At 37.2% G+C, this 21462-nt stretch overlaps 1 protein-coding gene across 1 annotated transcript in view; it reads left to right on the top strand.

Annotated features, from left to right (window-relative positions):
• Nucleotides 1-21462, top strand: part of FOXP2 (forkhead box P2) — a 189644-nt gene that overhangs the window by 71008 nt on the left and 97174 nt on the right. Inside the window, exon 3 of the mRNA XM_026033219.1 lies at nucleotides 5837-5926. Within this exon, the coding sequence (XP_025889004.1) occupies nucleotides 5837-5926 (90 nt within the window). The remainder of the gene's footprint in view (nucleotides 1-5836; nucleotides 5927-21462) is intronic.

Below are 21462 nucleotides of genomic sequence, written 5' to 3'. Positions count from 1 at the left end.
GAACATATTATGCACGGTCTATCATGTATCCCTAATGACCAATGCAGATTGATGTCTACAAGGAAAGACCCTGCTAATGACACCAGGAATTGAAGCAAGCAGCTGGACGGGTGTTTTGTTCCTAATTCTTGCCGAGCCAAGTAATGAGCAGGAAAAATGAAATTGTTGCTTTAGAAACAGTGTTTAGTATGCAGTTAATTGGTTTATATAGTGAGAAACTAAATTTGACTTTATAAAATGAAATATCTTAGCTGAGAAGTTATTAGTGCCCAGTATTTATTTAGTATCCTTCACATGCAGAAAGATACTAACAAAAAAAAAAAAAAAAAAAAAAAAAAAAAAGCCAAAACAATTAGAGTGAAAAAAATCTGGTAATTAACTATTATTTTTCACAAAACTAGTCTAATTACGAATCAGTCATGGTAAAATGAAAGGTCAATAACTACAGATGCATAATTTCTCTCTGATAGATTGCTGTTTGAAAATAGGTTTATGACAATTATGTGATTAATTTCCTTTTATTAAACAGCATTATGAGACTTCATGTTGCATTCATCAGTTTATTACTGATACTTTTTCTCTTCAGTTGCAAATTAATCTTGGATAACATGAGGGCAGAACAGCAGGCCAGGTAGACTGAGGATCTGTTTCTCTGTTGTTGTTTTGTATTTCAGGACTGTGAGACAAACAGATGTGAAGCAGAAAGAGAACATGGTTGTATCACCCTATGGAAATGGCTTTTCTGGCCAGATGGAGGATTTCCAAGGCCTTGGCCTGACTGAGCACTTYGGTGGCTATCCCATGCCAGAGCCTCTTGGGGTTCAGGAGTTAGGCATTTTTGGAGCAAAGCCCTGTAGTGCTGATGCAATAAATATTCTCAAACGTATTCAGAAGTTCACTTAATCACTGTGTGAGTTCTCCTACTTTCCCTCACTTGTGTAGTGGGGTTGTACTCCATGATCCCTTCCAAACTCACTCATTCTGTGATTCCATCTGAAACCAGCCTGCTTGTGGGTTTTATTGTTCCCCTTTGCAGGTTAGGAAGGAATTTTGTTCTCTCAGGTAGATATGGATGTCTCAAGCCTCATGSGATTTTACTCCTCCTGTCAGGTCTCCCAAAGAGACTTCCCGGCTTCAGTTGGAAAGGACTTGAATCGTCTGAAACGGACAAGTCTTTGAATAGTGTTATAAGCTTTGCTGCTCTGTTTGGAAAGACTAAAAGTGGCCRTGCTGATTGGGTGCAATTTCACTAGAGGACTTGCAGAGGAAATACAGGCAGTGAGAGGAAAAGGTGCAGCAGTATCATGTGAATGCTATTAGGAAGAGTTGAAGGGCGTGAGCTTTGTGTCACAGTCTTTGAAGGCTCTCATATGACTAGGTAATTCTGGGCTTCTCCTTCTGAGCCAGCTGGAGAGTGGACACACAGCAGGATGTAAGGGCAACAGAGCTTCTACCGAAGTGATTTTTATAAATAAATGTGGCTGTGTAATCATTTGGTTAACTTGTTATTCATCCAGGGCAATGCAGTCAGTCTCTGGCCTTAAATCCAGCTTAGCATGTTGATATGTTTCGGTTGCATAGTGCTACCAGCAAACTGACTCTCGTTTGACATATTCAGCCATTTGGAAACTTATTTTATGTTCAGAAACTTATTTTATCCTGAGTAGACAGTGCTAGAGGATGCAGTCACTTGAAAAATAAAAGATAGGAATTTGGACTGAGAAAAATGAAAGAATCTGGTTGTCTTCTGGCAAGTTTTTTGGTTCTGGTTATCTGCAAAGTATACACCTCTTGTCAGTATAAATAGGGAGTGCCTGTATAAACATTCTTGTTTCGCCTGTTCCACATAATAGTTTCTTGTATCATGTTTCTTTTGACCTCGCTATCTGAAACCAATTACAGGAGATCCATTTGGGCTGCATCTATTTTCATAAGAAGCCCAGGCAGCAGTGTTTTTCTCAGAGATGAATATCAACATCAAATATGCTTCTGAGTGCTTTGTTATTTATGTTTCAGAAAGATTTTGTAGCCTTCAGCTCTCAAGAATGTGTCACGCTGTGCTGTTTATACATTGACGATATTAATGGGCGTAGATGTCATTTTTCATTTTAACGTCTCAAATGCAACAGGCTGATAGGTTAAACATTCCTATTTTTAAAAGAGAGATATGAGTGACATCTGTTCCTAAAAATACATATATATTTATATTTTAAGGGAACAAAGTAATCAGCTTACCTCCCTGTATTGGAGCTTTCACTTTATTAAAGTGATAACTCTTTAGAAATTACTTCGAGACATGCTTAAATTAAATAAAAAGGGTTGGAATACAAAATGAGATCAAATTTTGTCTCATAGAATTATCACCCACAAACAGTAAAAAAACCACAATTTATCAAGTCCATTAGAGTGAATTATAAGCAATTATTTTCTTTTTTGTTCTGTTCTCATTGTAGCTGTATGCCAAAGATTTACAGAAAATRCCTACAAGTACTGTTCTTTATATATATTTTACTACCAGATGCAGTGAGTTCTGGAAACTATATGCCTAAATTTCCTGTTCCTATAGGCGTTACTTAAAGTATTATAATGCTTTTCATTTGCATTATTAAAATCATTTCTAATCCACAGTTCTTTTTATTGTTTTTGTCGACAGTAACTTCTTTTTTTTCCATATAGTTTTACTAATTTAGCTAACTTAATTAAGGAAAAGTGCCCACTAAATTTGAAACAAATGTTATTGGAAGCTGGATACAGTTTTGGCTGCCTCAAAATCTTTCCTCACTGCTGTTAATTTGAGGTAGGACTCAACATAATTTTGATCTGCTCGATTTATAACTATCTGTTAGATATTAGACCACATTTTCTTATCCAGTTAGTTCACAGAAAATTTTATGTTACATGTGGGACCGGTGCTTACCAGAAGTGTACATGTAACTAATTTTGAGGGACAATCTTAAGGTGCAGTTTATTTTGCAAAAATGTAATAGCAGCAGATGAATTGAATACTTTCCTGTGTMTTAATCTTTGCTCCAGAGAAATGGCAAAAACAATTCTTCAAAATTAACGCTGTGTTTCTGGGAGGTTGTTTACTGAGTAGCAAAATCTCAAGTTAAGCAGTATATTGGGAGAAAAAAAAATGCCACGTGATACTTGATCTAAGAACAAAGGCTGACAGTGATTTCTCTTTATGAGTTTTAAATCATCTCTGATCTTCTGAAATTGTTTTCTGTTCCTGTGCTATCTCCTGTGTTTACAATAATCTAAACTGCCACAATAAGATCACTGCAGTATTCAGTAGTCATCACTTATAAGACATTCTGTATTAAAAGATGAGCCTTTATTCCTTTAAAGATATCCCTACCAGCACATATAAATCAAAATAGTTTAAGTAGTAGAGCCTTTTATGCAAACATATCCTGTTGTGCTACCTTGCTTTTTTCATTTTGTAGTTGGTGGTAGGAATTCATCCTTTCTTATACTGAATCTATGCTAGTGTGCTAGCCCTGGTTTGAAATTACCCTCACGAGCTTAAAGCTAAGGCTCTTCATAGCCTAAGTCTCTAATTTTCAAGTACTGAGAATGTACACCTTTGCCAGATGCTTGCTTGCTTGCTTGCATTTGTATTGATGTGAGAGGTATTTGCTCCTGAGGAGGATTAGGACTCTGAAACAACTTGCACACTGCTCCAGATATTTTAAAATATACGTCAGTCCTGCATCACTGTGATTTTTACTGATAAAGTCCCTGTAATGAACTTCCTGCTGCTGCCACAAATTAAAAAAAAATATATGTTTGTTTTTATGGTTGTTCCCATCTCCTTTAACTCCAGATTTCCTCACTTGTTCCTGTGGCAGCAGCATCCCGAGCAGTGAGGCTGGSTTTCCTGCACAGGCTCCTATTAATTCACAGGCGCAATAGTTTTCTTTCTTTAACTCCAGTTTCCCTTTCAGAGAGTTTTAAAGATTGGGAAGGATTATAAATTCACTGTAGATCTTCTGTTCATGCATTTAATCCATGTTTTGTGTCGCCACCGCTGCAAGATGTTGGGACCAAATCCTGGTGCCCCTGGAATCGCCGGATATTTCCCTCTGATCTCAGACAGAGCAGGATTGTTCTGCGGGATCTGCTCGGGACCTGCGATTGCAGAAGAGATTAGGCCGCTCACATAGGAAGCAGGGCATCCAGCGATTCCTTGGAAACAAAATATTCGCAGGGCACTTACTTGCAAATATGTTAACTTTTATTTGTTTTTGAAGGCGAGGAGCCGGCTCCGCGCGCCTCGTTGCTTAGGTTSGGAGGAATGCGTAGCCTTTGCGAAGCTGACCTGCAATTACTGGGGAATTTGATGAAACAATAAGCGGATTGTTGTGGGAATGTCTCCAAATGTGGAAAGTGTGCTCTGCAAACTTTGCACCAGGGCCTTCTGCGGGGAGACCAATCGATGTTAGGAGCTGGGGCTGGTGCATTCGGGTTGTTTGCTTTGCCTGCCGCTGTCTGCCTGCCTGCTCCGAGAACTTGCTTGGAGCCAGACTGTAGCAGCCCCCGCTCTGTCTTTTCATAATTGATCAGGGGATGACTGCCTTCCCCGAGGGTTAAGACGTGGCAACTTTTTCTGTTTGCTCAGCATCTCAATGCAGTAGTTCAAACATTGTTCACACCAGCTGGCAGTGTAATGCCATATGCACATCTTGTCAAAGCAACTGTTGTCATGGATACTGGAAACTATCTTAAAAAACAGCTCATTTGAGTCTAATCAAAATTGTACCTTCCTTCATCGTCGGCGAATCTTTATTATTTTAGGGACTATCGATCAAGTTGCATTTATTGCGCTCTGGTCTGCCCACCGTTCGCTTTAATAACATCCGTAGCTGTGCTGGATTTTAAGGCTGTAATGGCTACTTACTGAACCGAATGGCTTTAAAAGAGAAGAGTTCTTCAGTTACTTCCAATGTGAAGGATTTGAATCTTTTTTTTTTAATCTCTTAATAAATACGGCTGCATTTTAAAAATGGTTTTTCAGCAAAGATCATTTACAGTAGCCTTCTCGGGTAATGCAGTGTTTGTATACGTTTCATATGTTTAAGTGTGTTCTGCTGAGCTGGAATGAAAACATAAAATAAATGAAAACGTTTTATATTGTGATTGGGATACTGTCATCCCCAGAGTCTGATCTGGTTGGTGAAGTCGTAATTTCTTTGTTCTCTGATTTTCCTAAGAATGCAAATGAAAACCACTCATTTTTATTTGGCATTAAAAMTGCACTTTATTTTGTCAAAGGAGAGGTTTCTCCTTGAATTGTAAGTACAAAAAAGTGTTTTTAATCTTCAATGAATATCCTTATTAATTCATTTGCAAGATAATCTGATGTTGATTTGTCAAATTTAATTACAGCTTCCGGTAACACTTGAAGTCTACTTGCTTTTGCTTCAAAATTGTAATATGAAAATGCAAATTGAATGATAATTTACAAGGGAGTGGGCATTTTAGTTGAACACTCAAAGACAAGTTCCTTGTGGAAATGAGGCTATTGATGCAGTTTATGATTTTTCCTCTTCAAGCACTTTAAACAAATTAACTTTATTTCCTGCAGGATTTCATGTACATCTATAAATTGTAGTGAAGTCGCATATATGTCCATTTAGAGGATTTTTTTTTGTTTTTTTATGTTTTAAGTGAAACAAACCAAACTTAACTCTGAAGGCTATCAAATACAAATTGAACAGGAGGAGATTGCGTTGTTCAAATGGACTTTTACATAACATTAACCCTGAGTAGCTTGTGTCTTTCTAGGAAATGGTAGAAATTACATACTTTTTTTTTTYCCCCTTACTTTTAGGCACTCCARGCAGCAAGACAGCTGCTTTTACAGCAACAGACAAGTGGACTGAAATCTCCTAAGGGCAGTGATAAACAGAGACCACTGCAGGTTAGTGAAATATCCTTGCCTTGGGGCCCTACYGCTGGGGCAGAGCGTTGTGCCTGCTCATACACATAGGTATGTGTATGCCTGTACTCTCTTATGATATACGTGCATATTCACCTGATAAGGGATATAGGCTTGTATAATGGTGACTTTCTTCTAATTCTCAGAGAAAATTCTCCGTAAGTAACAAAAGCCATGTGTGGTTGTAGATATTTCCCTTAGAAGGTCTGTGACAACAAACATCTAKGAAGACTAAATTCAACAGCTACAGCACGAATAACTTCTTTATGAAGACATTGCAAGATTTCTAGGAGGTTTCTGAACTAAAACAAAACAGCATGCAGAAAAAAATGTCGGAGTAACAGATCCCCACCGTATGTAAGTGACAAATACAGAAGTGTTCAGAAGCCACAAGCACAACTGCAAGGAATTAGGAAAAAGCTGCTTCTGTTTTTCTAGAGGAACATTTGTCATAGCTTCATAGTGGGATGCTGGTGGCCTTCAGATAATCCGGTAAATGGGAGTTCCGCTCTTAAAGAGTTGTCTTAGACACATTATTAAGAAACAAACTTCTGTTCGTAGGAGGGAACCATTGAAACTTTGCGTTGGGCTTGTTTTTGAGGTTTTAGTTCCTTTTTGTTACTAATGTTACTAATTCAGAGTTGTTTACAAGGTTGAGGTCTGCTGACAAAAGTGGTTCCTTCATTGCATATAAACAGATGAGTGCCTACCTGCTGAGTTACAGTCTGTCACACATGTACGTGATATAGTTCATTTTATTTTGTTCAGAAAAAGAAATRGTCTAACTCTTCCTGTTCTCTTTCTCACCTCTGTTTTTGTGAGTGAGTGATTAGTCTATAGGGACCTCACCTATTTTCCAATGGATTACTGAGTTTTTATCTAATTTTTATTTGGGGGGATACGATATACCCCAGACACCAGGGTTTATCTTTTTATTGGTGAGATCTTGTGAAATGTGATTCCTGCAATTTTTGTGTATACTTCACATTGTCTCCTTTGATTGTGGAACTTCACAAGGCAATATTAGACTGCTAACAGCTCCTCAATTTTATCTTTCTCCAAATACCCTTTTAAATTTGTATTTATTTATTCAGATCTAAAGAAGAATTTAGAGGAAGGATGGAAAGGAATGGAAAAAGGATGTGTCCAGTTGGCATCCTGCGGGGCTGTACTTGTAGTCCAGMGTAGAGAGAGGATAGGAGCTCTGGGACCATCTCAACTTTCTACTCCTTGTCCTTTACTTTGCTTTTTATTAGATGTCTTTTAAGCTGAAGGCTCACACAAAGAGTGTGTGGGACAAGAGCTTTTTACAATGCATCTTTGTAAGTTTTTAGGAGTGGAACTAGCAGGCTTGACTCCTGGAGGTGATGGATTAAATGAAGGTGATAGAAGCAGTTTGTTCCGCAAGCTGCTTTTTCGGAAAAGAACGTCAGCTGTACTGGGAGAGAACAAGGTCCATCGAGCCTAAAACTCCTTTTTTTTTTTCTTTTTTTCATTTTCTTTCTTTTTTTTTTTTTTTTCCAAAGACAGGAGAAATCCAGGGGTGCTCTCTCTCTGCCCTTGTGAAGGGCATCTTTGGAGGCAAAGGCAACCATAGGCATAACCTAGAGAGATGAGGAAAGGGGAGAGGGAGACCTTGTGCTTTYTCACTCCCAAGGAGCTAAGCTTGGCCTTTTTAAAACACCTGGGGTGGGGTATTGYACAATTGTCCAATATTGCCTGTTGCCCAGGAAGAGTTACACAGGTGAGGCAGGAAGGAGCAAATAAAGCAAATAATTTTCTTTRTAGAATTGCTATATGCTCCCTAAAGCCAAGATAACTGCATGTTGGGAACTTTTACTCAGATGGCTGATATGAACACATTGACAGTAGCCAGTAAAGCCTTGGACACTYAATTTAAGTTGATTTTAGTTAATTTTTAAATGAGAAGATCATGGAATTTGCTCTGTGACTCTGCATGTGTCAGATGTCATGTAAACTCACGTATGAGCACATGTTCCATTTCAACCTTCCTCCTTAGTGAAAAGGAGGTATGAAAATTTTGAAAAAGAGACCTATGACCTTCTCTATTTCTGTCTTTTACTACAGAGCTGTTCATTGTTCACATATAGTGGTAATTTGCGTTTTGAGCAGTGTGCTCTCTGTTTGGCCAAATACCATAATATCATAAAATTGTACAGTACTATTATTTTATAATGCCAAATTTAATGGTAACCTTAGCCAAAATCTCCTAGTGAAAGGAATTACTAACTGTGCCTCAGCCAACTGAGGTTTATAAGACAAAAATCTGTGCTTGTGTTTGTACTAAAGGAAAGTATTTAAAAATAATAATAGTRTATTTCTAATTTCTTCTAATTTCAAAGCAATTTGCCAGTCTGAGAACTGGAGAAACCTAGCAAAAATCCTAATGAGACTTTTAAAATTAGCTCACACATCTGGGGGCAAATGTGGATATTAGTAATCTTTCCCATTGCACCTCTCCAGTGCCTCATATTTTCGTGTAAACTATGCTATTGTTCCGCATGCCAAAGGAGGAAAACGTAGTATTAATCTTTGGCTGCCTTGTTGTATTTGAAGAATATTTTTGGAAATATGGCAGATGGTGTTTTTATATATGTTCTCTCTGTTATTCTATAATGCGTCAGGTATTTGGCCTACAGTGCCTTCTAGCTAGTCAGCAGGTTGAAAACTTATTGCAGAAACCTTSAAATTTGTTTCCACAGCTTTGCCAAAACAGAGTGTTGGGTAAGTGGCCAAGTTCTACTGTGCTTTACAAAGCATATGGCTTTAGAGAACCTCTGGGTTTTTCTTTTTGGAAGAACTCAAGTATTTTTTATGAGATTCACATGCAAAACCTTTTTTTTTTTTTTTTTTTTGAATTGTTGCTTGGTGTATGATCTGCTGTAAAAGGTAGAGAATTTCTGTAGTTGGCGATTTTTTTTTATGAAAAAATGTCCTTACTAGCAAGTTCTATATATGTTTTTCAGAAGGCAGAATTTTATATTTAGGTTGTGAGTTAACACAATTGCTGCAAAAAAAAAAATTAGCTTTATGTAGATGCTTATCTTGATCAACTATTCGTTGATTTACATTTTTCTGGGTTTCAGACTGCAGATGGCATAACCATTAGCATGTCTTATGCAAAACAGAATGAGAAAAAGAGGCCATCTGACAAGCTTGAGTACCAATTGTAGTAGTGATTTTACTTTCATGTATAGATATCCGAATAAATGTATTTGAAACATGTTTATATATGCCATTCATTACACGATGCATGAATTGAATGGATCCAATCAGTACATACATTGATTAATGACACATTGCAGAATAGTTAAGTAGGGATTGTGATGAGAGTTGAGGGTAATGTTAACTTGAGTATAATGAGATAATAGCATTTACTTTCTTCCTGTGCATCCTGAAAAAAACATACTGCAATAGTAAGGTTGAGACTTCTGTGGTACAAATTTTTATTTCAGAACGTTTTTTCTCTTCTGGAGCAACTGTGATTGGGGCAATCCATGGTGAAGTGAGCTGATTGCTTTCATGGAACTAACTCCTTTTTATAGCATCAGATTTCCAGAGTACATGTAATAAGGAAAATGTCCCTTTGAGTGTTAGAACCTGTAGATCACTCTTCTGTTGCAAAATAATAACTGTCCTATGGCCACTGAAGAATCTAATGTCATCTAGGATTGGTCTAAAACTGGCCATGTCTTGTTACATTTGCAGTCACAAGAAACTTGTGGTTCTCCAAGGCCTGTGCAGAGCAGAAGCATAAATCAGAAGTGAATACTGCCTATTTACTACCCTACCTGAGTGTTGGCGTCCAGAGTTAGAATTATTTCCCCTATACCAGGTAGTCAACTCTTGGTTCCCCTGCTTGGTCCATGATTCACATACTACTGTAGGTTGTATAGCATAGTAATTTGGACAGCTATTTATAATCTTATTTTATTTTGCCTCCAGATCTATGAAAAGCCTGGCTCTTTTTATTCTCTGTAATGTCTCTAATTAAGTAGTTTATTTTCATAAAGTCAGACTTTGAACTTTATCTTGATTASAATACATAGAGAATTATCTTCAATAACATAAGTTAGTGTATCTTCAATTAACTACTTACTTTTTTATTCCTTCATGCYAGCAGATTTGTTGTTTCAACTTTACCACTAATGCATTCTGTAGTAGGATGGCATGTCAGGAAATCAGGACTCCTGAATCAAAGGGTTAAGCTCAGTGTGTACCAAGGCTGGCGTATAAATGCTGTGTGGCATGGACTGTTGAGTTGTTATGGTAAGCTTTGTTTATTTAGCATGAACACATCATTGAAGCATAATAATTTGATAAAATTTGGGAAAGGAACATATACATTTAATTACTTAACACTTATCACTTTTGTTCATAATACCAGAAGAATCATGGGCATAGGCAAAATGCAAAAATTTGGATTTTACAGCTTTATACAATAGTCTGGTCAAATATAAGTACTTTGATATATGCTTGAACAAAGTGATTTTAAGCTCTAATTTGTCAGACATCACTGATCACAGAAAATCATGTTGTGATGGATGAAAAAAAGGAAAACTGGAAAATAATTAGATTGAAAATACTCTCAATATCTGATGTATTTTATGTTAGCTGAGATTTGAATAAGTTATATGTGATCCTATCAGAGAGAAGGTAGTAGTGGCATTTATTCTATGTATTTATATGGTATGGACCATGAAGAATACATGGTTAGGAAAGGAACTTGAAATTCCCAGTAAACTGGGCACACAGTTTACTTCAGCACAAGGAAAACTCATGTGTAAAGAGATATTCATGATTCTTTTTCTTGAGCTTATCTGCCAGCTCTCCTTACCTCAGTGTTCATCACTTCTAATTCAGGCATTTTGCTTTGACTCTTCATATCAGTATGAATATAAAATTGATTACACATAATAAGTAGCAAACATATAATTAACTTTGTAACTTTACATACATTTTTAAACATACATAAGAGAATTGGGAAGAAGCAAAAATCTCTGCTTTTAAATATAAATACTGACTGCAAACATACCTGTACAATATCAGTAAAAAGTTGCCAATTTTAAAGAAAAAAAAAAGTGAAATAAATAATGGAGATGTAACTTTGATCAATTTTATTGACAAGAGCAAAAATAGAAACCAATTCAATGAGACCAAAACTGTCTTTCCAAAAACTACATTATATTCTTTTTTTTTTATATATATATCATAGTGTGTCCTACTAAGCATAGGAAGGCAGAAGATTTGGTAAGTGCTAGAAAACACGGCTTTAGAAAGATGCAAATGCCTAACATATGGTGTAAGAGTAGTGATAAACAGTATTTTTCCTCTCAAGTATAACTCTGGAGGAAAAGTGTGGCCTGCATATAAGCAAACGTTGAGGCTTGGGGTAAATTAAATCTGCAAGAGAGCTGCTGGAAAGGCATAAGCCCCGTTTTCCCCCGCAAGTCTGTTAGGAAGAATATGCAGTTATCCTCTAAGGTGGAGAAATTTGCATTAGTGATACCCAATGTAAAGGCAAGGAAAACCCCAGGAGATGGAAGGAAGGCAAGGAGTTATTTTTGGGTAAGGGGGAGATGGGAGGAAATAGGAAATAGGAAATAGGAAATAGCAATGTTCAGGCTTTCAGTAGTATAGAAAATAAGAGTCCCACTTACTGCAGAGAGGTGTGCAGAGGGGTTGGACTAGATGATCTCTGAAGGTCCCTCCCAACCTTAACGATTCTATGATTCTATTAAATATAATAATAAAAAAAGAGAAAAAGATGGGCTTTGTATGTATAGGTATAGGTATAAGACACTTGCTGGGATGTCGTCATTTATATGCAATCAGGTCCCCTCCAAGCTCCTGTGTTTTCTCTTTTGTAGCATATTTAAAGATGAGAAGCCATATTTTGTGTCTTTTGCCATTCTTCTGCGGTATCCCTCCATAAATGTATTTTGCCACTTTTTACTCTTGGAAATTTCTGTTTTCAAAATAAGAATTATTTTTGTGATAAAGAATCCACTAATTTTGGTACAAGTTTATGTCACGATATGATTTCCTTTTAATTAACATTTATCCGGCAGAGAGAAAGAAAACACCTAGTGCAAAGATCAAGTCTTCATCATAAAAACTTTGTTGCAAAGTTTTAAAAATGGTGGAGGTACAAGAAAGAAGCATTATGGAAGTGGTGTTTATAGGTGCTGAGGACGCAGATCAGCGATCAGGATTACCATGTTGTAAGGGATTTTAGGAAGCATTTTAATGTTAAACATACATCCATGCATCATTCTGGTAATCTGCTGTGCCTCATTCTATCCTCTTTGCTCTGCTATTGTGACCATCTTGGAAGTGTCCATTGTTCCTGTCACCCTCATGTCCTTCCACTTTCCTTTTTGTTGGTTCTCTAGTTCTGTAGCTACCCCTAGAGAAGTGAGAGGAGAGGAGGCAAGAATCCCAAGCACACACAAACTCCTTCCTTTAAATCCAAGATGGAGAGCCTTTGTAGGGAGCTCCTAGGTCTTTTCACAGAGCAGAGCTGTAGACACGACATCCCCTGGTGTCACCTGCACCCTACCTCATGCCAAGAAATAGTGCTGTGCATGGGGTAGATGAAGCAGTGTTTATATTATGAACTCTAGGAGGCTAGCTTTAAAAATAAAGTCTTTTCACCTCATTTTAGCAGCTGACGACCTCTGTGCACCTCCAGCTCCCCTCACTATGCAGCTGGTGCTGCACATTCCCAATTGCTGCTCTTGGTGCCCCCAAGGAGGTTCTTTGAGGGTGCTGGAGATGCAAGTTGTGCTCTTCCAGGCTCTTGCAACAGGTCACATCAGCCTGATTCTCTTCCTATCTGGCTGGTTGCCCAGAAAAGCTTGTGAAGAGCCAAGAGGGGATGGGCGAAGGGTTCCCCACTCAGCACTCTTTAAAGGGTCTGCTCCCAGGCAGGTCCCTAATCATACCCATTTAGGATTGCACCACTTAAGCAAGGGTCTCTTGATGCTCTTGAATATAACAAACATATTAGTGCACATTGATATAAAAATTATGAATGCAGGAAAAACAGTTAAAAATATGTTCTGGTGACACTCCGGATGGGACATTTCATATGATATGTAACTAGTAACCTGCTTTCCATCCCAGTGAGATATGGCTGTGTGTGGAGTTTTAAGAATGGTTTCTAGCTACAGTGCCATTAGGAAGAAAGTCTCTTGTTTTTTGCCTTTTTTTTTCCTTTCTTTTCCAGAAGATTTTTAATTTAATTAGTCAATTACAAGTCAAGGAAGATTTTTTTGCCAAAACAAAGTTTGTGTCTAAATAAGAGATAATCCTCAGAAAACAGTAGCAAATACACCTTTCCACACTATCCAGCTGTTCCATATATTTCCACACTGTTCCATATATTCCCTATGCAAATTCCTCACTTGTCTTTTTATGGATTAATTTTACTTTGTGAATTAAGTATTTTAATCACTGAGCAATATTTTTTTTCCGGTTTGTGTGTCAACTGTGCAATTGCTTTCCCAGACGGGGACTGACTTGCTCAGTATGTAGCAGAGGTGGGGCAGGCTAATGTCATGTGCATATGTATGCCAAGATCAACATAGGTGTTAATTTTAGTTTATCAACACTTCTGGGTAAATTTAAGRTTGAATTTAAAGACTGTAAATCAACTGGATGAACATGCATATATATTCCACTGTAATACTATAGGAAAAGTATGTGGAGTAGAAAGTGCATCATCAGCCCATCCTACCAATTCTAAATACTAAATACTAATACCAATAATACTAATTCTAAATACTAATACCAATTCTAAATTCTAAATAAAGGGGGACAATTCTAAAATGTTCTAGCTTGATATTCTCTGATGCTTCTAATGTGATTTTTTTTGAGACCTATATTTGATGGTGATATGAAATAGAACTAATGGTGAAAACTCTTACTAAGCACTACTTCAGTACTTTACTKCTTGATTATGTAAAGCTCTGAAAAGCAATTGTACAATAATAATATATACAAAACGTTCAGTGTGCCAGCAACGTCAATATGCTTCGAGGATGCTGTAGGGAACCTGAAGTATAAATGAGGAATGAAATCTCTCCTAAGTGTTCACAATCAATCCATTTATTCAAGGGTATGTTTCTCAGTAGGCTGGAAGAGGTCTACATAGTGCGGTGGAAAAGCCAGTACACTAACCCAATGTATCAAAAAAAAAAAAAAATTCAACACTGTACTTGAAAAAAAATGTTGTATCTAAATTGTTGCGGCTGTAATTTAGCATACAGACAGCTATGGACTTGCTGGCCAAGAGTAATAAAAGTACCTACTTAAAGAAAAGTTATTGTCCAAAGTAAAATACCATCTGAACTCATATACAAACCAGTATTTGTTTGTGTTTCAAGAGTGCTTCAGGGTGCCATGAAAAAAATCAATTTGAGGACGTGATCTCTGAAGTGGAAATAATAATGCCAGTTCCGAGGTAGATGGTGATTGATGCTTTTTGTATATATATATAAAATCTAATTATAAAGGGTTGAACCATACTGTGTGAATGAGGAAGAAAAACAGGAATAAGAAATACATGACTGCAAATTTCCATAACAATTGTGTTTTACCCAGGGAAATGAATTGGGAGGGTTGATTTCATGATCCCACAAGAGAAACAGACTATGGAATAGAACTTAGAATCATAGAATCATAGAATCATAGAATGCCGAAGGTTGGAAGGGACCTCAGCGGTCATCGAGTCCAACCCCCCTGCTCACGCAGGGTCACCTWGAGCACGTGGCACAGGGCTGCATCCRAGCGGKTTTTAAAGATCTCCAAAGAAGGAGACTCCACAACCTCTCTGGGCAGCCTGTTCCAGTGCTTTGTCACCCTCACAGTGAAGAAATGCTTCCKTAAGTTCCTGTGGAACTTCCGATGCTTCAGTTTGAAGCCATTTCCTCTAGTCCTATCCCTGCCCACCACTGAAAAGAGGCCGCCCCCCTCCTCCTCACTGCCTCCCTTGAGGTATTTATACACGCTGATCAGGTCCCCCCTCAGCCTCCTCTTCTCCAGGCTGAACAGACCCAGCTCYCTCAGCCTTTGGTCATAGGGCAGATGTTCCAGGCCTCTGATCATCCTGGTAGCCCTGCGCTGGACTCTCTCCAGCAGCTCCACATCCCTCTTGTACTGGGGAGCCCAGAACTGGACACAGTACTCCAGATGTGGCCTCACCAGGGCTGAGTAGAGGGGGATGATCACTTCCCTCGACCTGCTGGAGACGCTYTTCTTAATGCACCCCAGGATCCCGTTGGCCTTCTTGGCCACCAGGGCACACTGCTGCCTCATGGTCAACTTGTCGTCCACCATGACACCCAGGTCCCTCTCTGCGGGACAAATGAATGAAACTTAGTAAATTTAGAAAAATTTAGTAAATTTAGAAATGAAACTTTAGTAAATTTTAGGAAACTGGTATTTCAAGTGCCAGGTCATGTGTTTTTAAAAAATTTGCCTTTCACTTGTGTCCATCACTTAAAGGGAAAATGGAAGAAAGAAATATTAGTCACTACAGGAAGAAGGAACATTCTAAATGATTAGAAAATGTGTGTTCAGTAAAGATAGGGAAATATCTCTCAGTGTTGGGTATAGCTAGTAGCATAGCACATTTGTCACAGTTGTGTAAAGTTGTGTAAAGTACAAATATAAAAGTTGTGTAAATTGTATAGTCCATTTCTGTGATACACAAGCCCAAGAAAGTTTTATTCAGACCAGAATCTAAGGTGGACAGATTGTGATTGCTCTGTGCGATTACAGCCAAGAGCAAGTGTCCGGAAGGAAGAAGGAACTTTCTTAAGAACAGCTTTAAGCACAGGAACAAATAGCTATGAATTAAATAAACTTTCAAAGAGGAAGATTACTCTCCAAAGAAACAGTTTGGGAGCACTCTTCCAGTAGCAGCAGGAAAAGGAAGAATCGCCCCCTCACCCCAAACTTAACCTTCCCCCCTAAAGATTATCGGCTTAGAAAGGGACTTACATAGCTCAAATTAGAGTAACTGAAGACTCTGAAAGTCTCTTCTTGTGTCGTTGCTGTTGTTTTTTTAAAGATAGGGTGACATTGAAATCAGTAGCAAAACTCCAGGGAACAGAATAGAATGCTGATTTTCAATAAGCAAATTACTTCAAAACAGTAAATTAACTTCAGAAGGTTTGTAAAGCCTTCTTAAAATTATACCATGTTCGTGAGATGTCTTAAAAAAAAAAAAAAAAAAAAGTTGTTCTGGAAAAAGCCATATAAGATAAATTTCATATAGGTTTATGGGTTTCTTAATTTATAAAAACTGTGCAGATTGGGTAGCAAGTGATGCTTATGACCAAACAGATGGCATCCTAAATTCACTAGATACTACCTATTTAAATTATCTTTGATTATATGATCTTTTTGGACCCTTTAAGTCTTTCTTGTTAGTTTACCATAGATGATATTTACTTCTGTGTGCATATAGTTATGTAGTTACGTTACATAAGCTACAGTTACGTAGCTGTAGGTGTCGTTTTTCTATAGTCTGTGCTTCTTCAAAGTACTGGGTTAAAAATATATATACAAAAGAAATACCTTTAATGATATGGACATTTTTTCTGTAAGAAATATACAGAAAAATAGAGAGGCACATTTTTCCAAAAACACGAGTATTTTAAATAAACTTCCTTCAAAAATAGCTAGTTTCCTACTGTTTAATGTATTTATAGTGCTGAGGGAATTGTTTTAAGCTATCTAAAAATAAAATGAATTAGCCTAACAGCTCTCTTATGAGATCGTTATTACTGCAACCATTTTAAGCCCTGGCGTATCATATGACCCAGTATGTCAGAGCCAAAATTAGGAGCGAGGGCTCTTTTGCATCTTGAGAATCAGCATCTTGCAAAGCAGTTTAATCTGGGAATGGTTTGTTTTGGATAGCAAATGATTCTAGAGAGTCCTTTAACTGAGCATTTATTCATTTGTTTTTTTCAAATAAAGCTAAATAATGAAAACCACCAATTGTTTACTGCTCTTGAACTGTTAATACAAAACATTTATCATACTTTATTTTCCTGTGTAGCTYGTGATTTTTTTTGAACTGTAAGTGCTATAAGAAAGAAGTTACTGTACTTCTTAAGAACACTACACCACAAGGATGGCATCATCTGTAAAATAAGTTCCAGTGTAATGAAATCCCACAGAGAAGATTAGAGTTTGCTTTTATTATGTATTGAATTGTTTAGTGTGTTTGAAGTGAAAACTGAGTAGATGGCAAAACTACTTACGTGTAGTTAAGGTAGAATCTAGATGATGCCTTCTATCGTTTGCATAGAAATTAGTTCTTTATCTAGACCTCTGTGACTGTCATAGAGTTTAGGAAGAGTCCTTTTTCTTCAACAGAAGAAACAATCCTTCAAACAGAATCCTTTATATTTTTTTTTCGAAGGGGAGGGAGAGAGGTGAGGGAATCCTCTATAAGTCACCTTTTTTTTCCCCCCACGAGACTGACAACAGGTAAACACAAATAACTTTGAAAATCTTTGTTTCAGCCTGCAGATTKTTCTTTTATTATTATTATTTCCTTGTATCTTAAACATTTAATATGTAGGTTTCAGAGTGCTGCCTCTGAAATGCTACAGGATACCCATAGTAGTAGTCCCATAATAATCTGAGAGATRTTTTTTATCACCTTTTTATGTTATTAATGTTAGCTAATTATCAGTTGAAAATGTGAACTACTTAAGGACAGTGTCTTTAATTTGACATTAGTTTGTTTTCTATCTGAGAGAAAAAAAAACACAATAAGGGAAACACATTTTTGACAAAAGCTGGTCTAGAATCTTCGCTTATATAGCTTCACCAGCATGCTAGCATCAAAATAACGATTTTTTTTAACTAACTTTAACATTAGATTGTGGAACTATCATCTTTAATATTGATCTCATTGTTTGGAAGAAAGTTTGATTCCCCATGCCTTTAATAATTTACTGTTTTTACTGTTATAATGACCAGCAATTGTGTTAGATATTTGGGTCACCTTGTGTTAAAACTGCACAAAATTTTAACAGGAATCACATTTCCAAAGAGCGTGCAGTGTATGCTGACAGCACTAACAGAGTGCAAGGAGGGAGAAAGAACTGCAGAGGTCCAGAGACATGCATCAGTGAAAAGATGACATACACATTGAAGTGGGACTGAACAGCAGGCAGCAAGTTTATAATCATACATCTTTGAGTGTATTTCATTCCCAGCTGTGTGGGCACAAGCTATAGGTGTACGCTGTTTATCCTATTCAGGGAATACCAAAATTCACTGGTTCAACTTTTGAATAATGTTGGGAGAGGAGACGGAGACATGATCCATACAGATGCAAAGACAATCTCAGCATTTTTATCATCCCTCAAGCTCTCCTAGCCTGTCTCTTGTGCTTTATTGCTGCAGAGTTGCCCTTTAGCTACAGTTACAAGTGCTGACTGTTCACAGGGGATAATTGTCCCCTTGCAGTACAGAGAGTGAGAGACATGAAATTAAACTAAAAGGATGATGTAGGTCTTCAAGCAATATATAGATAAGCTTTGGAGCTTTTTACTGCAAGATGTTATTGACGCTGGCATTTAGATTGGCTCAAAAAGCAAGGGGACAAATACTTGGAAGAAAAAGGGATTAAATAGAAAATATATATGTCTGATTTCATAGTGCCTATACTCCAAATTGCTGAAATATGGGGGCTAGTCTCAGAAAGTGTCACCACATCAGAACATCGCTCTGTTATTCTACACTTCTCTGGCAYTGGGTATTGATCACCCTCAGAGGCAGCCCAGTAGACTAAATGATCATTCGGTCTAATTCAGATAGCATTGTTACARCTTTTCAATACCTGCATATTTCCATTTTGAAATTGCTTTTGGCCATCCAAGTGAATTTGACTTTCGTCTAAGAAGAGGCTGGTTCCAGCATCAAACTTCAGAGCATTGCACTTCGCTGCTTTTTAGTGATAGGAAGATTAAATCCCCCAGAAATAGCTAACCTCTCCCAGTCCTGCCTTTGAGGAACACTCCTCTCTGTATGAAACTCTGGCATGGGTATTACCTGGTACGACTGTGCAACCTATAATTGCTCTGCATTGTGGAAAGATGGGATTAAGCTCAAGCAAAATATCTTTACATGATTTCGGGCACGATAACCACTTGTCGACATCAGACTGACATTAAAGCGGTCTCAACCTTCCTAAAGGAAAGAGATRTAGGTGAAATATATAGGGAACAGCCATCTGCCTCTCCCCATGAGGTTGCAACTAGGGTATTACTTTGACCATGTAGGCAATGAAACACTGGCCTATAGATTGCTTGTTACAAATATAGGGCTGCAATATCCCATTATATGGGAGAGGATGTTTAGAATTTCCTATCTTCAATTCCTGTACAAATTAAACCCCAGTCAGTAAAAAGAAGGAAAATAAGTCTGTCTGCTTTCGGTAGAAGTGATAGAAGCATTTAAAAAGGACAGAAGAACACAGTTTACAGAGTTGGTTCTATTCTTTCACTATTTCAGTCTATTGCCTGTTATTAAATTGGTAAAAACAATTGTAAAAGGCAGTGTTAAAAGTTAGGTGCTGATGTAAAAACTAATTTTCATGTAACGTATCAAGTTAGTATTATAGTTATATATAAACTTATGTAAAAGTATATAAAAGTATATATAAACTTATGTAAACTTATGTAAAATGCTGCTGTGTGACTAGGCAAAATAAAGTCTGAATTACTGGCTGTCCTGTCCTGTTCTGAAATAACAGAATTTTCAGTGTGCTAGACCAAGTTAAGTAAATTGGACATGAAAGAACATACTAAGAAAAGTGGGAGACAACAGATCCAATTTGAGAGACGGTTTAGTTTTAAGAGTTTTGCAAAAAGAAATCACAGCATAAACACATTGCATTTTTACAAACCATTGATTTACAATAAAAACTTAAGCTGTAACTATCTGTTTAGGAAATAGTAAGGTTTCTAATCAACACAGTGAATAACTTCAAAAGGGATACAGGCTGCAAGGTGTTTGTTGTTTGTGTTCCTTTATAAAGATAGTTGCTAATTGTGCATTTAAAGCATTTTAGCTAGCTTTGTATGCAAACCAATTATTTATCCTTTTCGTTATATACAAAATATACTTCTCCCTAATAGTAAAGCATTTTTCTTTTATATAAGAAATAAATTTTCTTGGGTTTGYGCTAGACAGACTCATTCAGCAGTTAAATTGAGTAGCCAGATTTAGGCTTCCTGCACCTAAGAAATAAGCAAAAAGAATTATTTGTTTTTAGCTTATTTTTACAACTGAAAGGTTTACATTTAGCAGAGAGAGTGCTAAGTTGTTCTACTAAAGGAAGTTACATGTGGGACTGCTTCTTGCAGAAATGTATGACATTTCACACTTGCACACACTGAGTAATTTCTGTTTTGCCTGACATTGCAGATGGACATCATCTCCCCTAATTTCTCTTATATTCTGTGAAGGGTTTTTGTTGTAAGTGTTAATTCTGGTTATGTGTTGCTAATTAAGATATCATATATACATTTCTAAACTGATTACTCATTGCAAAAGTAAACCTCCTGTGGGTTTGAGTGCATGCAAAGCAGTTGTATCCCTAAAGATTTTYGCCTAGTTGTGGCAGGACCAGCAGAGAAGTTGTGGGAGGCATTGGTAGGAATTTAAAAAAATGTTTGGGATTTTGGGGGTTCCTTTTTCAGATAAAATTATCTACATTGTAGTGTCTAAGAGATCCAAAAGAGGAGAAAGTATTTTGTCTTTAAAATAGTTAATAGTTTAAAATAGAAAGGCAGCCATAAAATAGCTCACCTTCAGCAGAAGTAATAAGTGAAAGCAAAGGGTGTGATCTGGCTCCTTGGGAACAGTTCCTTGCTTACATTTCTTGCATTGATGGATAAAGGATTCTGGTAACTTTCCGTAGATGAAATTTCCTTAGTAAAGTTATCCGTTCTACTCTTCCTTTGGTTAAGAGTATTATTCTTTGCAAGAAGATACAAAGGAAATTGAAGACATCAACAAATGGCCTCATTCATAACTACAGTGCAGAAGTGTGGGTGGATGTGAACCCCGGGCTGATTGCTTTCAAGCAGTCTTCTATGTCTGAAAACAACTTTATAGCATGGTGAATAGATATTATGTGATATTATGTGAAGTGTTTGGTAGGGCAAAACATTAGTGCCTCCAATCTTTTCTGGTGCAGAAGCACATAGAGAGGATAGGAGTCACTTGGCTGAGCTTTGGGGATGTCTGTTAGTGTGCTTTACACAAAGGCTCATGCAGGATCTCATCCAGTCAGCCTATAAAATTCTATTAAAATATAAATTTATTTATATTTTCAGCCTTGAGAAACCAAACATTTGGTGGAAAGATGTACAGGAAGAAATTTCCTAGTCTAGACTGATAAAGCACCACCTTCTAATAAGAGCTTACATGCAGTGGTCCAGCCTTCTCTCCTGTTTTGC

Source organism: Nothoprocta perdicaria, unplaced genomic scaffold (assembly GCF_003342845.1).
Source record: "Nothoprocta perdicaria isolate Ctin4 unplaced genomic scaffold, notPer1 scaffold_125, whole genome shotgun sequence".
In the NCBI taxonomy this organism is placed as follows: domain Eukaryota; kingdom Metazoa; phylum Chordata; class Aves; order Tinamiformes; family Tinamidae; genus Nothoprocta; species Nothoprocta perdicaria.
This window is presented reverse-complemented; position numbering and strand designations above follow the sequence as displayed.